The sequence below is a fragment of the Hylobates moloch genome, unplaced genomic scaffold, assembly GCF_009828535.3.
Source record: "Hylobates moloch isolate HMO894 unplaced genomic scaffold, HMol_V3 SCAFFOLD_5, whole genome shotgun sequence".
NCBI lineage: Eukaryota > Metazoa > Chordata > Mammalia > Primates > Hylobatidae > Hylobates > Hylobates moloch.
In genome coordinates this window covers 10,184,528-10,203,344 of record NW_026652280.1, presented here as the reverse complement: position 1 = coordinate 10,203,344, position 18,817 = coordinate 10,184,528, and the positions used below count along the sequence as shown (strand labels likewise).

The 18,817-nt window shown below is 37.1% G+C and overlaps 1 protein-coding gene across 1 annotated transcript in view; it reads left to right on the top strand.

Annotated features, from left to right (window-relative positions):
* DOK6 (docking protein 6) overlaps window positions 1–18,817 on the top strand; it is a 430,056-nt gene that overhangs the window by 257,812 nt on the left and 153,427 nt on the right. The window contains exon 4 of the mRNA XM_032152079.2: window positions 11,137–11,256. Within this exon, the coding sequence (XP_032007970.1) occupies window positions 11,137–11,256 (120 nt within the window). The remainder of the gene's footprint in view (window positions 1–11,136; window positions 11,257–18,817) is intronic.

Here is an 18,817-nt window from a genome sequence, read left to right as displayed (position 1 = left end):
AGATTTTTTTTTCTCAATTACACAGTGAGTCTGCAGAATGGCTCTGTGAATCATCGACATCACATATTCAGACTGATGCAGGCACCATGTTGCTATTTGCTATTATATTGGCCCATTTCTGGTGTCTTCCACATAGTGGGACTCAAAAACATGCTCATTGAATGGAATGGATGATGTGAGATGAAGGAATGGAATGAGTTAGATGACAGATGTCAAAAATGACCCCAAGGTTTGTTACATGGATTGAATAAGAAATAACTGCCTGCTGACAACCCTGGGTCACCTTTGGCAAAAGTTGCCTGCAGGCTACCATCAGCAGGGATTCACAAGCTGTGTACTCAGCATGAGACCACTCAAGGAGGCTTTCCTCTGCAGCAACGAGGAAATAGCTTCGTTTTAAGGAAATAAGTCTGCCCATCTGCAGGCCCCACCTCTGTCAGTAGGAGCCACACCAGGGACACTGTGCTCCCAGAAGGACCCCCCATCCCAACCTCCCTTTAGTTCTCACGCTTTTCCACAGAGCATCAGCATGGGGCTGTCAGAATTAATCTCAACGTGCCCTTTATCTCTGTCCACGTCAGCTACATGCTCTTTCTCCTGCCTCTTTCATCTCTAGAATCTAATATCTTGGGCTTTATAATGGTCTTTCCAACTCCTTCTCACGCCCCTGCACACATCCTGATACTCTTTTTATGCTACTAGAACTCATCATCAAGCAAAATTCTTGATGTCACTTCCCTCTGCAGCTATTGTGCCAGGTATTTCTCTTCTTGACCTAAAAAAAAAATTACAAAATAAATAACTTCTAGATTGAGTTGTCTATATTTAACTGTCTGCACTGACTCCAACTTCTCTTTCTCTTCTCTCCTGTTTTCTCTTGCACCTATTCAAGCTGTCATTTGTCTTCCAACAAAGACAATAAGGGAAGCCTAACAAAAACTTTCCTTATTAAGGGAGCTAATGCTACCTTAAGAGAAAGGTAACAGCAACTTTCTAACAAAACTTTCCTTATTAAGGCAGCTAATGCTCTCCAGGTTGGAAAATCTTACAATCAATTTTTGGACCTCATTTGACTTGAGCTTTGCTGGCATGAAAAAGTTGGCTACTCTCTCCTCCTTGAAACATTTTTTGTTCTTGGCTTTCAGCATATTGCACATTTTTCTGGTTTCTTCTTCCTTAAGTGTCTGTTATGTCTTAGTTGCCTTCCCTGTTTGTTTCTCAAATATTGAATTGTGGGAGTATCTCAGGTCTTAGCCCTTAAATGTCTTTTTTTCTACCTACTCAGACTTCTTGGTGATCTCATTTAGTTCCATGACTTTAAAAGGAATCAATATGCTGTTGACTGCCACATTTATAAGTCCGATCTGAATTTCTCTCCTGAACACCAAGCTCATATAGTGAACTGCCTATTCATCCATCCACTTCAATAATTATAAGAATCTAAGAATTATTTCTAAAACTGAGCGCTTGTTATTTTCCTCTATATCTGCTTTTCTCATAGTCTTCATCATCTCACTACATGATAAATCCATTTTTCCAGTTGTGAAGGCTAAAAATTTTGTATTCATCTTTAATTTCTCTTTCCCTCATACCCTGCTTGCAAGTCTTGTAGGCTTTCCTGAATATATCCTAAATGTGAATGATTCTCATCACCACCATTCCCCACTCCACTGCTATATTGATCCTACTTACCATTCCTCTTCTCCTGTTATCCATTTCCACTGCTTCTCCTCGACCCTTTTTACTTTTTTTAGTGACAACTTTATTTTTGTATTTTACTCAGTGCCTCCTAATAAGTGTTCATTTGACGCTATTCTACCTTACGTACCTTGTACTTTATTTTTCATTCCTAGGTTTATTTTGTCTTTTTCCACTTCTTTTTCTAATTCATGCTATTCTTTTCATTTTTCCTACAGTTTTTGTTCATTTCCATTCTTAGTTTATGAATTTTTGATTCAAGTTTATATTTTACACCCTCAATGATTGAACGCATTCAACTACTTTTGGAGTGTACTCATAGTTTTCTTCTGCTGCATGTTACTTTTGGGGATTGAGGTGTGGTAGGAGTTTATTTTCCTTAATTTATTTGAATTTGTGTGAATTTTCTTGTCTTGAATTTCTGCAGCAGTTCTCTATGGACTTTTATTTTCTTTGCTGATTTTTATGATATCGGGATGATGTATAAGAGTCCTAGTTTGTTGTTTGGCTGGATTTGATCATTCCGCAATGTATGTGACTCAAAGCATCATGTTGTACATGATAAATGCATAAAATTTATATCTCAATCTTTACAAAATTAAATATTTGAACAAAAAAGTTTAAAACACAGCATCTGACTACTCAATAGTTAACAGAGTTTGTAATTAAAAGTACTGTGTCAATGAAAAAAGTCCTAGTTTAATACTGCCCTTTTTCTGTCATTTTCATAAGGCCCAGGAAGTATGGTAGGGTTTTGTTTGCTTGCCTTTTGTGATAGGGATCGTCAATTCCCTGATACTGTGGCACCATTTTACTAACAGGACCCTAAATCTTCTACTTTTTCTTCTTTTCTCTCTACCACCCAGTTGCTAAAGGGTGTTTCTTCCTCTCTCTTTGCTTTTATTCTTTTCCCTTCAACTTTTATTTTAGGTTCAGGGGAGTGCATGTGCAGATTTGTTACATGGGCAAATTGCAGATCATTTTGTCACCCAGATAATGAGCAAAGTACCCGACAGGTAACTTTTTTATCCTCTCCCTCCTCCCACTTTCCACCCTCAAGTAGGCCCTGGTGTCTCTTGTTCCCTCCTCAGTGTCCATGTGTACTTCGTGTTTAGCTCCCACTTAAAAGAGAACATGCAACATTTGGTTCTCTGTTTATGCATTAATTCTAATAGGATATTAGCCTCCAGCTGCATCCATGCTGCTACAAAGGACATCATTTTGTTCTTTTTTATGGCTGCGTAGTCTTTCATGATGTAAGCTATACAACTGGAAGACTTGCTCCTCTAAACCCAATGTGTTTTTTAAATCACATGCTTGGCCTTTTATATAACACCCGTCCTTTATACCAGATGTCCTTCGAAATCTCTTCCTTCGTACGTTTTCAGTACTTTCAGGTTACTGGTGGATCTAATCTTTCTGGTGGCTGCTCCAACTCTCCCTGGGACCCCTTCCTGCACCCTCCCTCTGACCCTCCTGCTCTTCTTCTCGGTTGGCTTTTGACAGATCAGCATTCTCTGCCTTGAGATTTTTTTTCCCCCTTCACGTTAATAATCAGGAAATTCCTATTTAATTTTTTAAGCTTCAAGTAGATTTAATCACACCATATTCCTTATATATGTTTCTAATTGTTTTCATAGATCATATCCCATTAATTTGCATGCTTGGAAGCTTTCCTATTAGAAAGGAATAAAATATTTGGCCTTTATATTTGTTTTGGTGTTTTATTACTGACATAACAAATTGCCACACACAGTAGCAGAAAGCACCACAAATTTATTATCTTACAGTTCTGAAGGACAGAAGTCCAACACTGGTCCTCCTCGGAAGAAAATCAAGCAGTTGTCAATTTCATTTTTTTCAACTTATTTATTTATTTATTGTTATCAACTTGATTTTCCTTCCTTTCAGGAGGCTCTGGAATAAATACACTTTCAGATTTGTTGGTGTCCTTTGGCCAAATTCAGTTCCATGTTCAATAGGGACTAATGTCAAAATGTTTTTGTAACAAATTTGGTATAGAGAAACAGTTTTAGAGCTCTATATGATTTCAGACTTCCGGTTTGGATACCCATATCGTTGGCTATGTTTTCGTATTCCTGCACACAGTTCTTCCTGTCTGTTTCTCTCTCAACTGCCAACCACCTCAGAGAGTTGCACAGAAAGCAATTGCTTTTGGGGTCTTAGGAAAGTATGACTAAGATAAAGGGTCTTGATAGCACCTCTTCCTCAAAAAGTTGTCTGCTTGATTATTGTATTCTTGAGAAGCCTAAAAAACTTGTGCATCAAATTATTATTATTTTTTTTTTTTGAGACGGAGTCTTACTCTGTCACCAGGCTGGAGTGCAGTGAAATGATCTCGGCTCACTGCAACCTCCGCCTCCCGGGTTCAAGCGATTCTCCTGCCTCAGCCTCCCAAGTAGCTGGGATTATAGGCTCCTGCCACCATGCCCAGCTAATTTTTGTATTTTTAGTAGAGACAGGGTTTCACCATGTTGGCTAGGATGGTCTCAATCTCTTGACCTCATGATCCTCCCACCCCGGCCTCCCAAAGTGCTGGGATTACAGGCATGAGCCACCGTGCCCGGCCTGTGCATGAAATTTTCTATTGGCATCTATTAAGAATTCTCCCCCAATGCTGGCTTTCCATCACAGAAATGCATTCATTTTCAAGGTGAGCTTCCAAGTTGTTGGAAAGGATCCTTTCTAAGCTCATAATTTTTTAAAAATAACCAATTCCCATCTTTGCCCCCCCCCAACACACATACACACACACTCTCTCTCTCTCTCTCTCCCCACCATTCTTTTCAGATCATTTACTGGTGTCCATTTCTGTTCTTTCTTGTTTTCTCTGGATTGTTTTAAGCTCTTGTGTCATTCACTAACCTCCATATTAAGAATTTTACAACGAATTCTTGTCAGGCAAAAAAGCAGCACATTTGATTGTTCTATCAATTGCTGCTATTTGTCATTTGTTACTTTGGAAAATAGGTAGGGGCAATTTTCTCTCTGGCCATGTTTGAAAGCCTAATCTCACTCCTTCAATTCATAAAAGAAGTAGCAGAATAAGGTTTTCTCTATTGAGTCCAGAAAGTTGATGTATCAACCTGCTGTTAAATCAAGGAAAACAAGTTATGATTATCTGCATCAAAGATGCATTTAGGTGGTAACACATTTCCTTGGCTCTAAGTTGACTTTTTCTAAGATTCCACTGTCACATCTATATAGAAAATAAACATTTAATCAAGTGCTGATCACAAATAAAATTAGAAGAGTTTATGCAAAACCTTCGGGTTGCATAAATATTCCTAATGAGGTAGAAAGAAAAAATAGCCAATAAAATAAGAAATCTTTTTTGAATAGATGATATTTTATCATTACGTAAGTTCAATAGAGAACATGTCAAGCAGTGCTGTTTCTCTTTCTAAAGATCTATTTTTTCTAGCTAAGCAAGACTTATAAGCTCTACTTAAATGGAGACAATAGAGACCTCTAAATATCCTCCAAGAGACTACTCACCAAATCATTTGCATTTGGCTTTAGAATTTGTTTTTAATTTCTGGGAATAAGCTGCAAATTATATATACTCAATTGTTCCATATTTATGTATTCGTTTCCATATCCAGATGCTGTTCTAGGGTACAGGGTGACTAGATCAAGTAAGTTTCCTGCACTCCAATTTCTTAAAGTTGACTGGGAAAAGGCAGAACAATAGCTCATTGATACTTAGGGGCGTCTATGGCCATACCACCCTGAATGCACCCAATCTCATCTGATATTTAGGGGCTATGATAAAATTCTCTACAGTGTTATGGAAATGTAGAGGAAAGGTGTCACATCTAAACATGGGTCTGAAGAGCTAAACTGAGAAGGCCATATTTGAACCACATTTTAAAGGACTATTAGGTATCAGTGAACTTTGTGGAAGGGAGGAAATGAGGGGCACTCCACAGAAAGGAAATAAATGCACTTCCTACTTAGAAAACTAATCGTACCGCCATCTCTACACTGGTCAACTCTACAAATCTGACTTCAACAGAAAAAGCTTGTTCCTGTAGGCTAACCAGAGATCCATGCTTTTGATCTTTGCTGAAGCAAGCGTTTAGGTGGTTTTGTTTGTTAGTTTGTTTTGTTTTGTTTTGTTTTGATGGAGTTTTGCTCTTGTTGCCCAGGCTGGAGTACAATGGCGTGATTTCAGCTCACCGCAAGCTCCGCCTCCCGTGTTCAAGCTATTCTCCTGCCTCAGACACCCGAGTAGCTGGGATTACAGGCGCGCACCACCACGCCCAGCTAATTTTGTATTTTTAGTAGAGACGGGGTTTCGCCATGTTGGCCGGGCTGGTCTCAAACTCCTGATCTCAAGTGATCCGCCCGCCTCAGCCTCCCAAAGTGCTAGGATTACAGGCGTGAGCCACCGCGCCTGGCAGTGTTTAGGTTTTAACTGGTTTCTTGTCTTCCTACTATTAAAAAAAAAAAGCGGGGGCGTGGTGGGGAAACAAAAGTCCGTAAAACATCAGCAAGGCCAGTTAAGTAGAAAGTCACGCCAGTTTTCAAGAATGAAAGCATCATCAAAATGTCTTATATTTTAATAGTTCTATAAATTTTAAATGACAGTAAGGGAGAGTTTTATATTCTCTAAGCAATAGCCTGTAAGGGAAACATTTTTCTTCACTTCACAGCAAAGCATGTATTTAAGACGTTAATAAATATGAAAACAACCTTTATCATCAAATCATAGCAAATCTGCACAGAACATAAGAATTAGATAAAATTAAGAATTTCTGCTTATGCTGAAGACAAAACAGGATTATTTTGTCTACATTTTCCAAAGATTATTAATAAAAGCTAACTCCAGTGGGAACTAGATACAATGATTTATTTTCACACAAAAAAGTCTTACTTGCATCTTCTAATAAAATAACATGAAACTGATGCAGTGCTATTTTTAATTCTGCTATGTAATTTGGGGCTGATAGCATATTTTCTGTATCTATCTATATATATATATGATGAAAACTTTTTCACTCTGTTTTCAAATATAGCTCATTTTGGATCATTTAACTTTAATGTCATTATCTTAAGGACTAAATTTAGTAAAAGCAATAAAGCTTGAATCTAATTATTTAGTCAATAGACATTTATTAAAGGCCTTCTATTTAAATACCTCTTTTCTGATCCCTTCTTATCAGAATTAAAAGTAACACTGCATCAGTCCCATGTCACTGTATTGTAAGACACCATACTTTCCCCAGAATTCTGTGGAGAAATGGAAAGACACTGAAACACAGGGAGGGGGCCACCAGCTTTGACTGAATTGGTTTTGGACTCCCATCATTTTCTCTGCAGTCAGTCAACCCATTTGTCACATAATTCACCATTTAATTTAATCTCTAGTCTCCATTTGTCTTATTATTCCCAAATGCCTTTCAATTTTCCTTTTGGAAATTACCAAATTTCTTCATTTAACTAATCCCCTATATAATGAAAATATTATTTGTGTTTCTAGTCCAGAGAAAGTTATTTACTCAATTAAAAATTTGAACATAGCTGCAAGCTATCTGAAAAAGGCATCTTAATGAAAAAGCACTTCATCATGAAGAGAAAAATATAAAACTTTATAGAACACTTTAATGTCTTTATTCTCCCATAATGAAATTTAATTATTTACACATTATGTGTAGACTGAAAAGTCTGAAAGATAAAGCAAATTACAAAAGGCACTCGGTCTATGAGAAAATACACATTTTAAAATGCAGTGGGTGGGTTCAGATTATTGCATTTGTATTGAATCTCAGTTCTGTAAAAAAAAATATAAAAATGAAAGGTGAAAGATAATTTAGAGAAAAACAGCAATTAAATAGTGATAGAAAAAAATTAACATGCAATACATAGAGCTTGCCTAAGAAAGAAGAATTAAAAAGCATAGTTGTAATACTTGAAAGGTGGTGACTGTCAAAAACAGATTTGTAAAACCAAAGCTTTGTCTAAAAGTCAAAGAAATTCAGCTTATGTGCAGCAAAACTGTTAGATCCAAGTATACAGACTACAAAGGTTAATACTTTTGAGGTGAAGCTTTAGGACTGATCTAATTGAGCCAAATACTAGAAAATCATGAAAAGAATGAACTGATACTGTTTCTCACATTTTTCTATATCTCCAGCTGTTACGGGATGTCACACTTGCTACCCTGCAAATGTCTTTCCCTCTCCGCCCCAGGTATCTCCCTCACTCCTCCCAGACTCCTCCAACAGACACTCATACACTCATAAAATATGAGTATGAATGCACACTCACACACACTCATCAAAACTGCTGTGTGCACACACACACATCCACACATTACAAACACACTGCTATGCACACTCACACCTACATACTCGCACACACTGATACACATGCACACTCACTCACTAACACACACATCATCATTTTCTCTCTGCTTGCCCTGATACTTTCACTCTGCTGAGCCTTTGACACAGTTCCTCAGTTTCTGCCTAGCTAGGCTAGCAGCCTTCCAGAGCACCATACATTAAACCCACCTGCCCATCCCACTAGATTATTGAGAGCAGAAATGGTGTGTTTTTCATATAATCTCCTAGCACAGTGCCTGGCATATGGAGAGTTCACAATAAATATTTGTTAAAGGAATGAGCCCTGAATTGTAAGAATCTCTCTTCCTCTCTCTCTCTTTGAAATAGTTTACATTTCAGTCTTTAGTGTGACAGTGTGTACTCTACTTTTATTATTCTTGCTATTCCCATTCTTATATGCTACTACACTACCAAAATGCTGAAGCACTGTCTGCCAAAGACATCTTTATCTGCTGGTAGGAGCCCATGAATACCTCTCATTGCTGTGATGGGAGACTTCTTTGTTCCAGCACTTACAGAAATTCTGCATTTAGTTCTGCTTGAAAGAGTCCACTCCAGTTTCATAGAAGCCTTTTACTGTATGATTGCTTTCTTTGTCTCATTAAACCCTAGGACAAAAGACTTAACACAAAGAAGGAGTGAATTATATATTTCTTAAATGTCTGGGCATGCACCAACTTACTGCTTAAAGAGAATATTGGCACCAAGGTGCTTTGGCATATTTAACGTTCTAATTTTTACTCCCAAATAGCACGTTAGATATTTTCATCTTTATCTGTAGAGAACTGGAAATACTATTACGTAGAATAATGCAAAAAAGATTTTAATTGCGTGTGACTTTACATTATTTTTACATCGTGGAGTCTTGTGAAAAATTTAAAACATTAAAAATTTAAAAGAAAAACATACCTAATGTTAAATGATGAATTAATGGGTGCAGCACGCCAACATGGCACATGTATACATATGTAACAAACCTGCACGTTGTGCACATGTACCCTAAAACTTAAAGTATAATAAAAAAATAAAAAAGAAAAGAAAAACAATAATCACAGTGTCTCCCTTGACAGAAATTTCAAACATTTCTTGATACATAGCATATAAATTGGTTTAACCTATAATATTTTGGTTGACTGTTAGAAAATATTTTAAATCTTTTATACATTTTATAAATACTTATACATCTAAATAAAAGTATGTTCAATATATGCTTTTGTTGCTCCTATAAAATTTTTCTATGAAGTCTGGCATTTGCTTCCTAGAAGAAAAAAGGTTTTTTTGTTTTTTGTTTTTGTTATTTTAGTAAGCCATAGCCTCAGCAAATGGTGCACTTATTATATTGGTAGCCTTGTGGTTGGAAAGGATTATTTTCTGGGTTCCTCAGGAAATGCCTGAGCAGCTAATCCCAGGCCTCTGACTCCACCCAAGTGAGGGAGCCAGGCCCTCTTGAAAATCTTCCTGATCCTTGACATAGTTTGATAGTGTGCCTTACACCAGTGAGGGGATGGTCCCTGATACAGGCAAACTGTACTTTCGTAAATAAAAATGCTTTTCGTGATGGGAGCATTGGAACTATTATTTTTATTAGAACAGGATCCCATGGAGAACTGCATGTTCTTTTTTCGTTATTTTTTAAAGTATGTCATGGTCTTGAAAAAACTAAAAATAAATGACAAATTTGTCTTCACATCTCATTGATGAAACTTATTTTTGCTGCAAAGGCAGCATGACTAAGCTCAGAAAGAAAACATTACCCAAATTTGATGGTGTTGACCATCAAGGAGAGCCCAGTGTTGGTATTCAGATCCCTAAAGTCAAGAAAACCTGTCACAGATAACTTTTCATGGGGCGTTTAAAATGCCAAGGCAAAGGGTGAGGTATCATCCACAGAGAACAAGAGATTTACAGAGAATCCATATTAAACTGTTCTAGTACAGATTTATGCTGTATGGAAAAGGCAGAAACTTCTCTGGGCAGACGTCAATGGGAAGTTCTTATCCAATTTCTGTACAGTGATATTGGAGTTTGGCCTAAAATATTAAATCTGAGACCCCTTTTCAAATTTCTGCATAGTAAAATAGCTGGAAGACTTGGTTGATTTCCAGTTCTGTTTTGACGCTGACCAATGATTTGAGACACAGATACAATCCTAACCCTCGGCTACCTCACTCGCACAGGGCTTACACCAAAGTCAAATTCACTTACGTTTATGAAAGCCTGTGAAAACTTTAGATATGACAGGATTTTGTGTTGATGTAACACATTCTAATGTTTTAAGCAAGAGGAAAATGTGATTATAAAGAAATTGGGAGGTAATAGAAAAAAAAAAGGAATGATCTAATCAACGTCTTAGGTAATTGGAATTTTCGAAAGAGAAGAGATACTTTTAAGATTCTACCCCAATTTTTTTTTTAAAAAAGAATAGCCTGATTTGTATTGTTTACAAAGAAAAATGATCACATTCTAGAGCTGATTTATGATCCATTACAATTCAGAATGACTTGGGATCAGGTCTTCAACTCATACAAATCTAAGTCACTTTCAGGGAAACGTTCATTTGTTTAATCTAACCTGACATTTTTTCAACTATTCACTTATATATTTTTTATTTTATATTTAGTTACTTAATTTACGTTGACATAAAATTAAATGTATTTATCGTGTAAAGCATGTTTTGAAGTATATATATATATATGTATGTGTATATATATTAAATGTGTGTGGGGGGGGCGGGTAACTAAACCTGGCTAATTTATTATGTTAAGTAAATTTTCCTCCCTAAATAAAATCAATCTAAACTATGCTATATAAGAAACAAATATTCTCAGACTATTATTTGTAAATAAGGTAAAGTACTACAAATAAGATAAACCACTTAAAAATATAATGTCAGAGTAGGAAATCATTTTTGGGACTTATTTTCACTTCCTAATTACAGTTTTTGGTTGTTTTTTAAAGGCAAGTTTTTAACTCTTGCCAGTCACCTGGGAAAACTGTTCAGGGAATATTCTTCTTCCATCATTCCTAGGCAGCATTGCTTGACTGGTGATGTTGTGGTTACTTTCAGAGCTGGAGGCCGAGGAGTGGTGCAAGCACCTCTGCATGGAGTGTCTGGGGACCAGGCTCAATGACATCAGCCTTGGGGAGCCCGACCTTCTGGCGGCAGGAGTGCAGCGGGAACAGAACGGTAGGTGTAAGATTGCCTTCCATCACTTCAGAATACCCTTGTAATTGTAGAACTTTGAAACTGGAAAGGATCTCAGAAATGTTTCAGACTGATCATATTTTTTACATCAAAGAGGCCGAGTGCAGTGGCGCACACCTGTAATCCCTGCATTTTGAGAGCCCGAGGGTGACCCATCCCTTGAGGCTAGGAGTTCGAGACGAGCCTGGGCAACATGGTAAAACCTCATCTCTACTAAAAACACAAAAATTAGCTGGGTGTGGTGGCCCGCGCCTGTAGTCCCAGCTTCTTGGGAGGGTGGAGCACGAGAATTGCTTGAACCTGGGAGGCAGAGGTTGCAATGAGCCAAGATCACGCCACTGCACTCCAGCCTGGACAACAGAGTGAGACCCTGTCTCAGAAACATACATATAAAATAAACTGAACAGTTCAAGTTAGTAAGGAACTTTCCCACAGTGGTGTAACAACTGGAGAAAATGCTAAGGTACAACCCAGGTCTCCTGGCTTCTTGTCGGTGACATTGCATTTTATCCTAATAACTAATAGGTTAACTTGTTCTAGAGAGGCTTTTGAATGGCTAGCATCCCTCCAGTTTCTTCTTTGAGACTTATTACAGATTTAGAGTCTATATTAACAGATTTGGCTTATCAGGTTATCGGTAGTTTTTAGGACATTTGGCTAATATTACAAGGAGGAAAGTAGTGAGTAAAATCTCAGGGTTTCACAAAACTGCGGTTTTTGTTTCTAATGGTGTTTACTTACTACACTGTTTGTAGTTTAACAAGCATTTCTAATGTCTCATAACGATTTATGCTGCATGTTCTTGACTAGCAACTCTAAGTAACAGAATTGGAGTATTATTCAGCCTGTCAATATTCATTGATTGTGAGCTCAGTTTTAAAAATATTATCACCACCACCAGGTGATTGAATAGTGTGAAAATAGAAACTTTTTAGTGTTGCTAAGGTTTGATGATCGGTGTTTTGAAAGGTTGAAAGATATTGAGGAAACTTGACACTATTTATTAAGAAGAAATTCTGGGCCAGGCATGGTGGCTCACACCTGTAATCCCAGCACTTTAGGAGGCAGTGGTAGGTGGATTGCTTGAGCTCAGAAGTTTAAGACCAGCTTGCGCAACATGGTGAAACCCTGTCTCTACAAATTACAAAAATTAGCAGGCTGTGGTGGCGTGTGCCTATAGTTCCAGCTACTCGGGAGGCTGAGTTGGGAGGATCGCTTGAGCCTGGGAGGCGGAGGTTGCAGTGAGCCAAGATTGGGCCACTGTAATCCAGCCTGGGTGACAGAGTGAGGCCATATCCCAAAAAAAGAAAAAGGAAAGAAATTCTTGAATTATCTGTGGGTCATAAACTAAATAGCATAGGTAAAAGAGCACATGATAGCACATGATGATTATAATCTCATCATTACTAATAAGAATACTGTCAACAGCCATTGCTAGCTCATGGTCCATTGTAGCAGTATTTTTTATTTGTTGCTAAAATGAAAAAAAGTTTTTTTCTGCTCATTGATCATGAGCATATGTAAGTTCCAAATATTGCTTCCATTTGAGTTTTTAGAAAGTCACAAATCATTTCTGTAGCTCTTTATCTAGCTTCTGGTTTATATTCCAGTTCCTTTCCCACACTCTCTCAAATTTCACCTCTGATTTGTTTTCTGAGAGCAGTGCTAAGCACAGAGTTCATAATCATGCTGCTTAAAATGTATGCTCTCCATTCATAGTTTAGGAAAAGGAAACACCCCTTACCGATAAAAATTTGTCAAGTACTACATAAAGGAAATATGAAAAAAGTGAATAAATTAAGCTTGTAAATAGAAATACTGTGCCTCTTGTAGCATGGACTGTACGCTTTTTACTTTGAAGATTTGCAGATATATATGGCTTCCATCCAAATGTATAATGTACTTCTTTGGTTTATCACAATTTTATTTCTAATTTGATAATAAGTTCAAAGTAATTTGTTTAGAACATAAAGAGAAATTTTTAATATAGGTTTATTTTAGAGTAGGACAAACACAGAATAAAATGCCAAAGCTACATAAAAAGCAGAAGGTTTCTTTAAAACACATACACACACACACACACACACACACACACCACATACACACACAAGTCAAAATAAAGAGGAGAAAAAATAATTCCTGTGTATACTTTACAGTGGACCTGAAATTACATCACCAATGCTATAAATGCTTTTCTTAAGTATGTTTAATAATCCTAACTTCAAACAAAAGGATATATGTGCTTTAAAAATATAGTTAACAAATCTATGAGTAATTATTTAGCTGGAAAAGTTAATACTGGGTTTACTTAAATGGCCCACAAAGATACACGATATCCTATAAAGAAATTTGCAACTTTAGTACACATGCTGGGAGACAGACACATACTCACTAAGACTCTTCAATGTTTAGCATTAAAAGAAAATTCCTGAATGGGGAGGATTTCCTGTCCCTGGGAATCTCCTTCCCCTTGAAGGAAGTTCCTTATTTGACTGCCAAGGCCCTGGATACAGCCATTGCTCAGGGTTCGTCGAGTCTGCACCCCCTCTTTAAAGAGCTTCCATAACTTTTGATGATATCCCTTTTCTGTGTTCCTCTTGGCCCATTCAGAGCCAGCTAGAACTTTTTGAAATTGGCATTAACATGTTAGGAGACTAATAAAAGGAATAAACATTGAGGCAATATCAAGATTTCAGACTCTACTCTTGCTAGCTCAATAATCTAGCGTATATACACAGAGAACTATACACACACAGAGAATGGCACAATTTCTTAGATGTATACCCCAATTTTCTCACTTTCTAATCAACAGGCTTCCCCCATACTTAGGATAATTCCAATTTAGAATGCTCTCTCAAAAAATTACCAGTAGGCTATAATACCTCGTAGTAAAGACTAAGATATCTCATCCGTCAACTTGGACCCTCCCACCCAGGTCTTGGAGTAGATAGCTACTTCTTAGACAATATACTCACTTATTTTACTTAAATGTGTAGGGAAAGCATTTTAGCTAACTAAAGTCTTTAAAAATAACATTGACTTTTAAAGCTGTCATTTCACTGACTCTCAATCACTCTTCCAGACTCTTCAAGCATAACACTTTGTAAAATAAAATCATTAACTTCCTAATACATGGTTGAAGTCACTAATATATAGAGACTGAATAATTTTTTATCAAAGAATTAGCACGATAGATTTTTTATTAAGACATTTTAGTATTAAATTATATAACAATCTTCATCAGAAACATGATTTTATTATTTTGTCAATAATGTGCTTGGATTAGTTTGAACTTTTTCTACTAAGAGATATGTATGTGTGCAGAATTACTGTAATTAATTACATTAATGTGGTTTGTGGTGATCTTGCAGTATCCTATCATTAAATAAAGTCACACCGCTTAGTCTTTACCACAGCATTTTTTTTGACATTCAAAATTGCTACTTCTCTTCTTGTGTTTTCCTGCCTCTTCAGACAGCCTGGTCTTATTTACCCTGAGACTAGCTAAGAAGAGACATTTATGCAAATACTTTTTAAAGGTGAAAGATAATGTGTGTTGCTGAGATAAAAGTGGTTATTGATTAAATTCTTTGCTGTAATCATCTTTATCTACTGCTGTCAGCTGTTTTCATATCGACCCAGAATCCCACATGGTATGGGGAAAGTTATATGAACACAAGTTCACATGCACACGTGCACAAACACACACACACACAGAGGAAAATGTGTTCTGATTTCAGATGACACTGACACAGAAAAGTGCATACTTGGTAGACATTTCAAAGTTTAAATTCTTAAAATTTCCAGGATCTCCAGGTCTTTCAGTAGTATTTAAGATAGCCTATACTGACCGTAAAAAATATTAATATATGGCATTACGGTTATTTGTAAAGGATTCACAACACAAAATAGCAATTGTGGAAAACAAATGTTGCTTATTCATCATGAATAGCAATAGTGAACATCATAACCAAGAAGCAATTCACTTGTAGGAAATTCCTGCAAATGCAGTTGGAAATGGACACAAAGGATGGGTCCAGTTTGCTACTGATGCGAGAGATCTCCATCTGGAACAAAAATAGTGGAACCGCAGACTTTGCCATCTGGTTTATTCAGAGTCAGATTTAAGGGTTTGCCTTTCTCTGGGACCCAGTGTCTCTGCTTATGAGTGGGCTAGGATCGGCATACATTTCTTCTTTTAGCCTAAAGACCTGTATTGTCTCGGAACCAAAGCAATATGCTAGTGTTGTTTCTAAATTATTACCTGGATTGCCATGGTAAACGTGCTTCCTACATTCAACTCAGATACCCTTGAATGTCATTCATTCATTCCTGACCCATCAAACATTGTGAGGACCTATGATATGTAAGAACTAAACAAGAAATGTAAAATTGAACAAAGTATGGTTACTTCTTAGAAGATCACAAAGTAGTAAAGGAGACAAACATAAACAAAGTGTATCAGTTAATGTTTTGTAAAATAATGTTGTGTTACCAGTCAACAAAAATCTCAGTAGTACAGACCTATAAGTAGATCTTCATTGTTCAGGCACAGGTAAAAACGCTAAAGTTGTGCTGAGTTAGACTGGGTTGTGCTGAGACTGGCTCCAAGCTGCAGACAATGCCAGTGTTTATTTCATCTGTCTCTCAACCTGCTTACACTTGCAACTTCCCAAAGCACACTTCTCAAAACAAAAGATAACAGTAATGCATGACAGTATGCCCAGATTTGCAACACAGTTTAAGCCTTTGCATATTTCATGTCCACTAACATTCCATTGGCCAAGACAAGTCCTATTGCCAAGCCCAAAGTCAAGAAGCACAGTACACCCCATCTCTGAGGCCACAATAGGAGTTAGAATGTATGATATATGGAAAGGAAGTGAACAGCTGATATAAAAAAAAAGGATACAATCTACCATCTCAAGTATAATAAAATATATGCCAAAATAAAAACAAAAGGAAACTACTGTGGTAGAGGTGAGATTAATTCTAATCAAAGTAGCCTGCACTTTTCTTTTTATAATTATTTTTTATTCCTCTAAATTAGCTTTCTCAATCAGGCAAGTCTGAAACTCTTGATGTCCATCAATGATTAAAGCCAATATTAGCAGCACCTTACTCATGTGGAAAATAACCAGTTAATGACAAAACAATGGCAACAGTAACAATAGGCCTCTCTCTGTTTTGAGGATTTTCACTTATATACATATTCTTTATAACCAAACAAAAGAGTCTTCCAAGGCAATAATTTTGTCTATGGGATGACACTGAGCAAAACCAACTTTTGCATCAGGAAAAAAAAACTCAAGCATACTCACGTCTGAGTTTCTAAAATGCCACTCATATGCTCTAGCCTTGCCCAAAGTGAGTTCCTGAAAATACTACTCTGACAATGATGATGACCTGCTCTCTGCAGTGAGGGAATCAATCGGTTGAACTTAATACTGTATCACAATTGTGTGCCTTCCAAAAAGATATGTTGAAGTCCTAACCCTCTATAACTTAGAATGTGAATTTATTTGGAAATAGTTTCTTTGTAAAGGCAGTCAAGTTAAAATGAGGTAATTGGGGTTGGCCATAATCCAATGACATCTAATACGTCACTGTAAAGTGGGGAGGTTTGGACTCAGAGATAGATATGGACAAGTGAAGATGATGTGAAGATGCACAAGATGGCGGCCATGTGGCTGGAGTGATGACACGTCCACAAGCCAAGGAACATCAAGCATTGCCCGTTAACACCAGAAGCTAGAAAAAGCAAGAAAGGATTCTCCTGTTGAGCAGCCAGAGAGAGGATGGCCCTGCCAGCACTCTGACTACAAACTTCTAGCCTCCAGAACTATGAGAGGATATATTTCTGTTATTTTAAGCCAACCAACTGTTGGTACTTTATGATAGCCCTAAGAAACAAACACCAGCCCTGTATGACAGTCACAATATACATTAGTAAAGCTGTTGAGAAGTCCCACAATAAATCTGTTTAACTTTGTATAACCCAACATTTCCCAAACTCACGTGACCTAGGTGCCTCCTTCTGCACATAACATGTATTCGTATCCTGTGGGACTTGTGTTTCATGAAACACATATTTACAAATGCTGATATAATCAGCAAAGGTTATTATCTACAGGGAAAGCTGAAAGGCAATGATTATGGAAGCAGCCCCTCTAGAAGAAATAAGATGACACTAATGGATGCAACACAAAGTCTTGAATGGACCATAGCAATTTTGCCTACCATTGTGTTGCATCATTTTACTTTTATTATTTGATTTATATAGATACCACATATAATTTTGAAAAATACAAATTATAACCACCACTTTTCTCACTTGGTCTTCAACATACACTACACCAGAAAAAGGTCAAAGCTGTATTTATTTCTCCCTATAGTGTGCCATAGATGCTTCAGGAAAGCAAAAGATGTTTTGTAGTGCTTCTCTTCTCGCAATGTCAAATCTAAATGATCAATTTGTCTATGTCTAACTGTACTGTTATAAAGGATATGTATGCATGAAGAAATATCTTGAAGCACCAAGCAGATGGCACCTGGCAACTAAATCTATTGCTATTTCCACATAATAATAAAATAAATTTTGATGAATTTTAGTTCTGTGGTGGAGATGGAGTCACAATTTCTAAAGAGTTCTACAAATTTTGACAAGCATAAATCATGTTTTGTTTATTCGTGGTTTAATTGCATTATACAGATCTAAGGATGGGTCTACATGTGCAAACATCTGCTTTTTCAGTGTGGTTCAGCTTCTAAAGCTGCTAGAATTGAAGAGTGACCACTGCAATAATCGTCTATTATAGCAATTTTGGAGATAAGATTATAAAGAACAGAATGATCCTGAAATGTCTCATCTTCTGTGTAATATCTGGCTCTATTTAGTTCCTTTAGCATTTCAAGTAACTATTAAGAAAAAAACAAAGCAGACTGTTTGAACAATGGGATGAATCTAGATTCCAAATTGATATGAAACTCTCCATAATAAATCCCAAGCATTAGTTCAGTTTTTCTAATACCAGATTATTGAGGACTTACTCATCAACACTTAATATTAGACCAGTGTCTCTGGTCTTTTGCCTAAATACCATTTAGCAGTTTTGGATTCTTACTAAAATTTCATGTTTTAATTGGTATGTAAAAAGTGTTAAAGAATATAGAATTGGGCTGGGCATGGTGGCTCACACCTGTAATCCCAGCACTTTGGGAGGCCGAGACAGGAGGATCACCTGAGGCCAGGAGTTCAAGACCAGCCTGTCCAACATGGAGAAACTCACCCTGTCTCCACTAAAAATTCAAAAATTAGCTGGGCGTAGTGACAGGTGACGGTATTCCCAACTACTCTGGAGTCTGAGGGAGGAGAATCACTGCCTCAGGAGGCGGAGGTTGCAGTGAGCCGAGATTGTACCATTGCACTCCAGCCCGGGCGACAAGAGCGAAACTCTGTCTCAAAAAAAAAAAAAAAAAAAAGAATATAGAATTGGACTCTCTTGTTTTCTCTGTATTGTGGCCACAGAGCTGTGGATAGTGG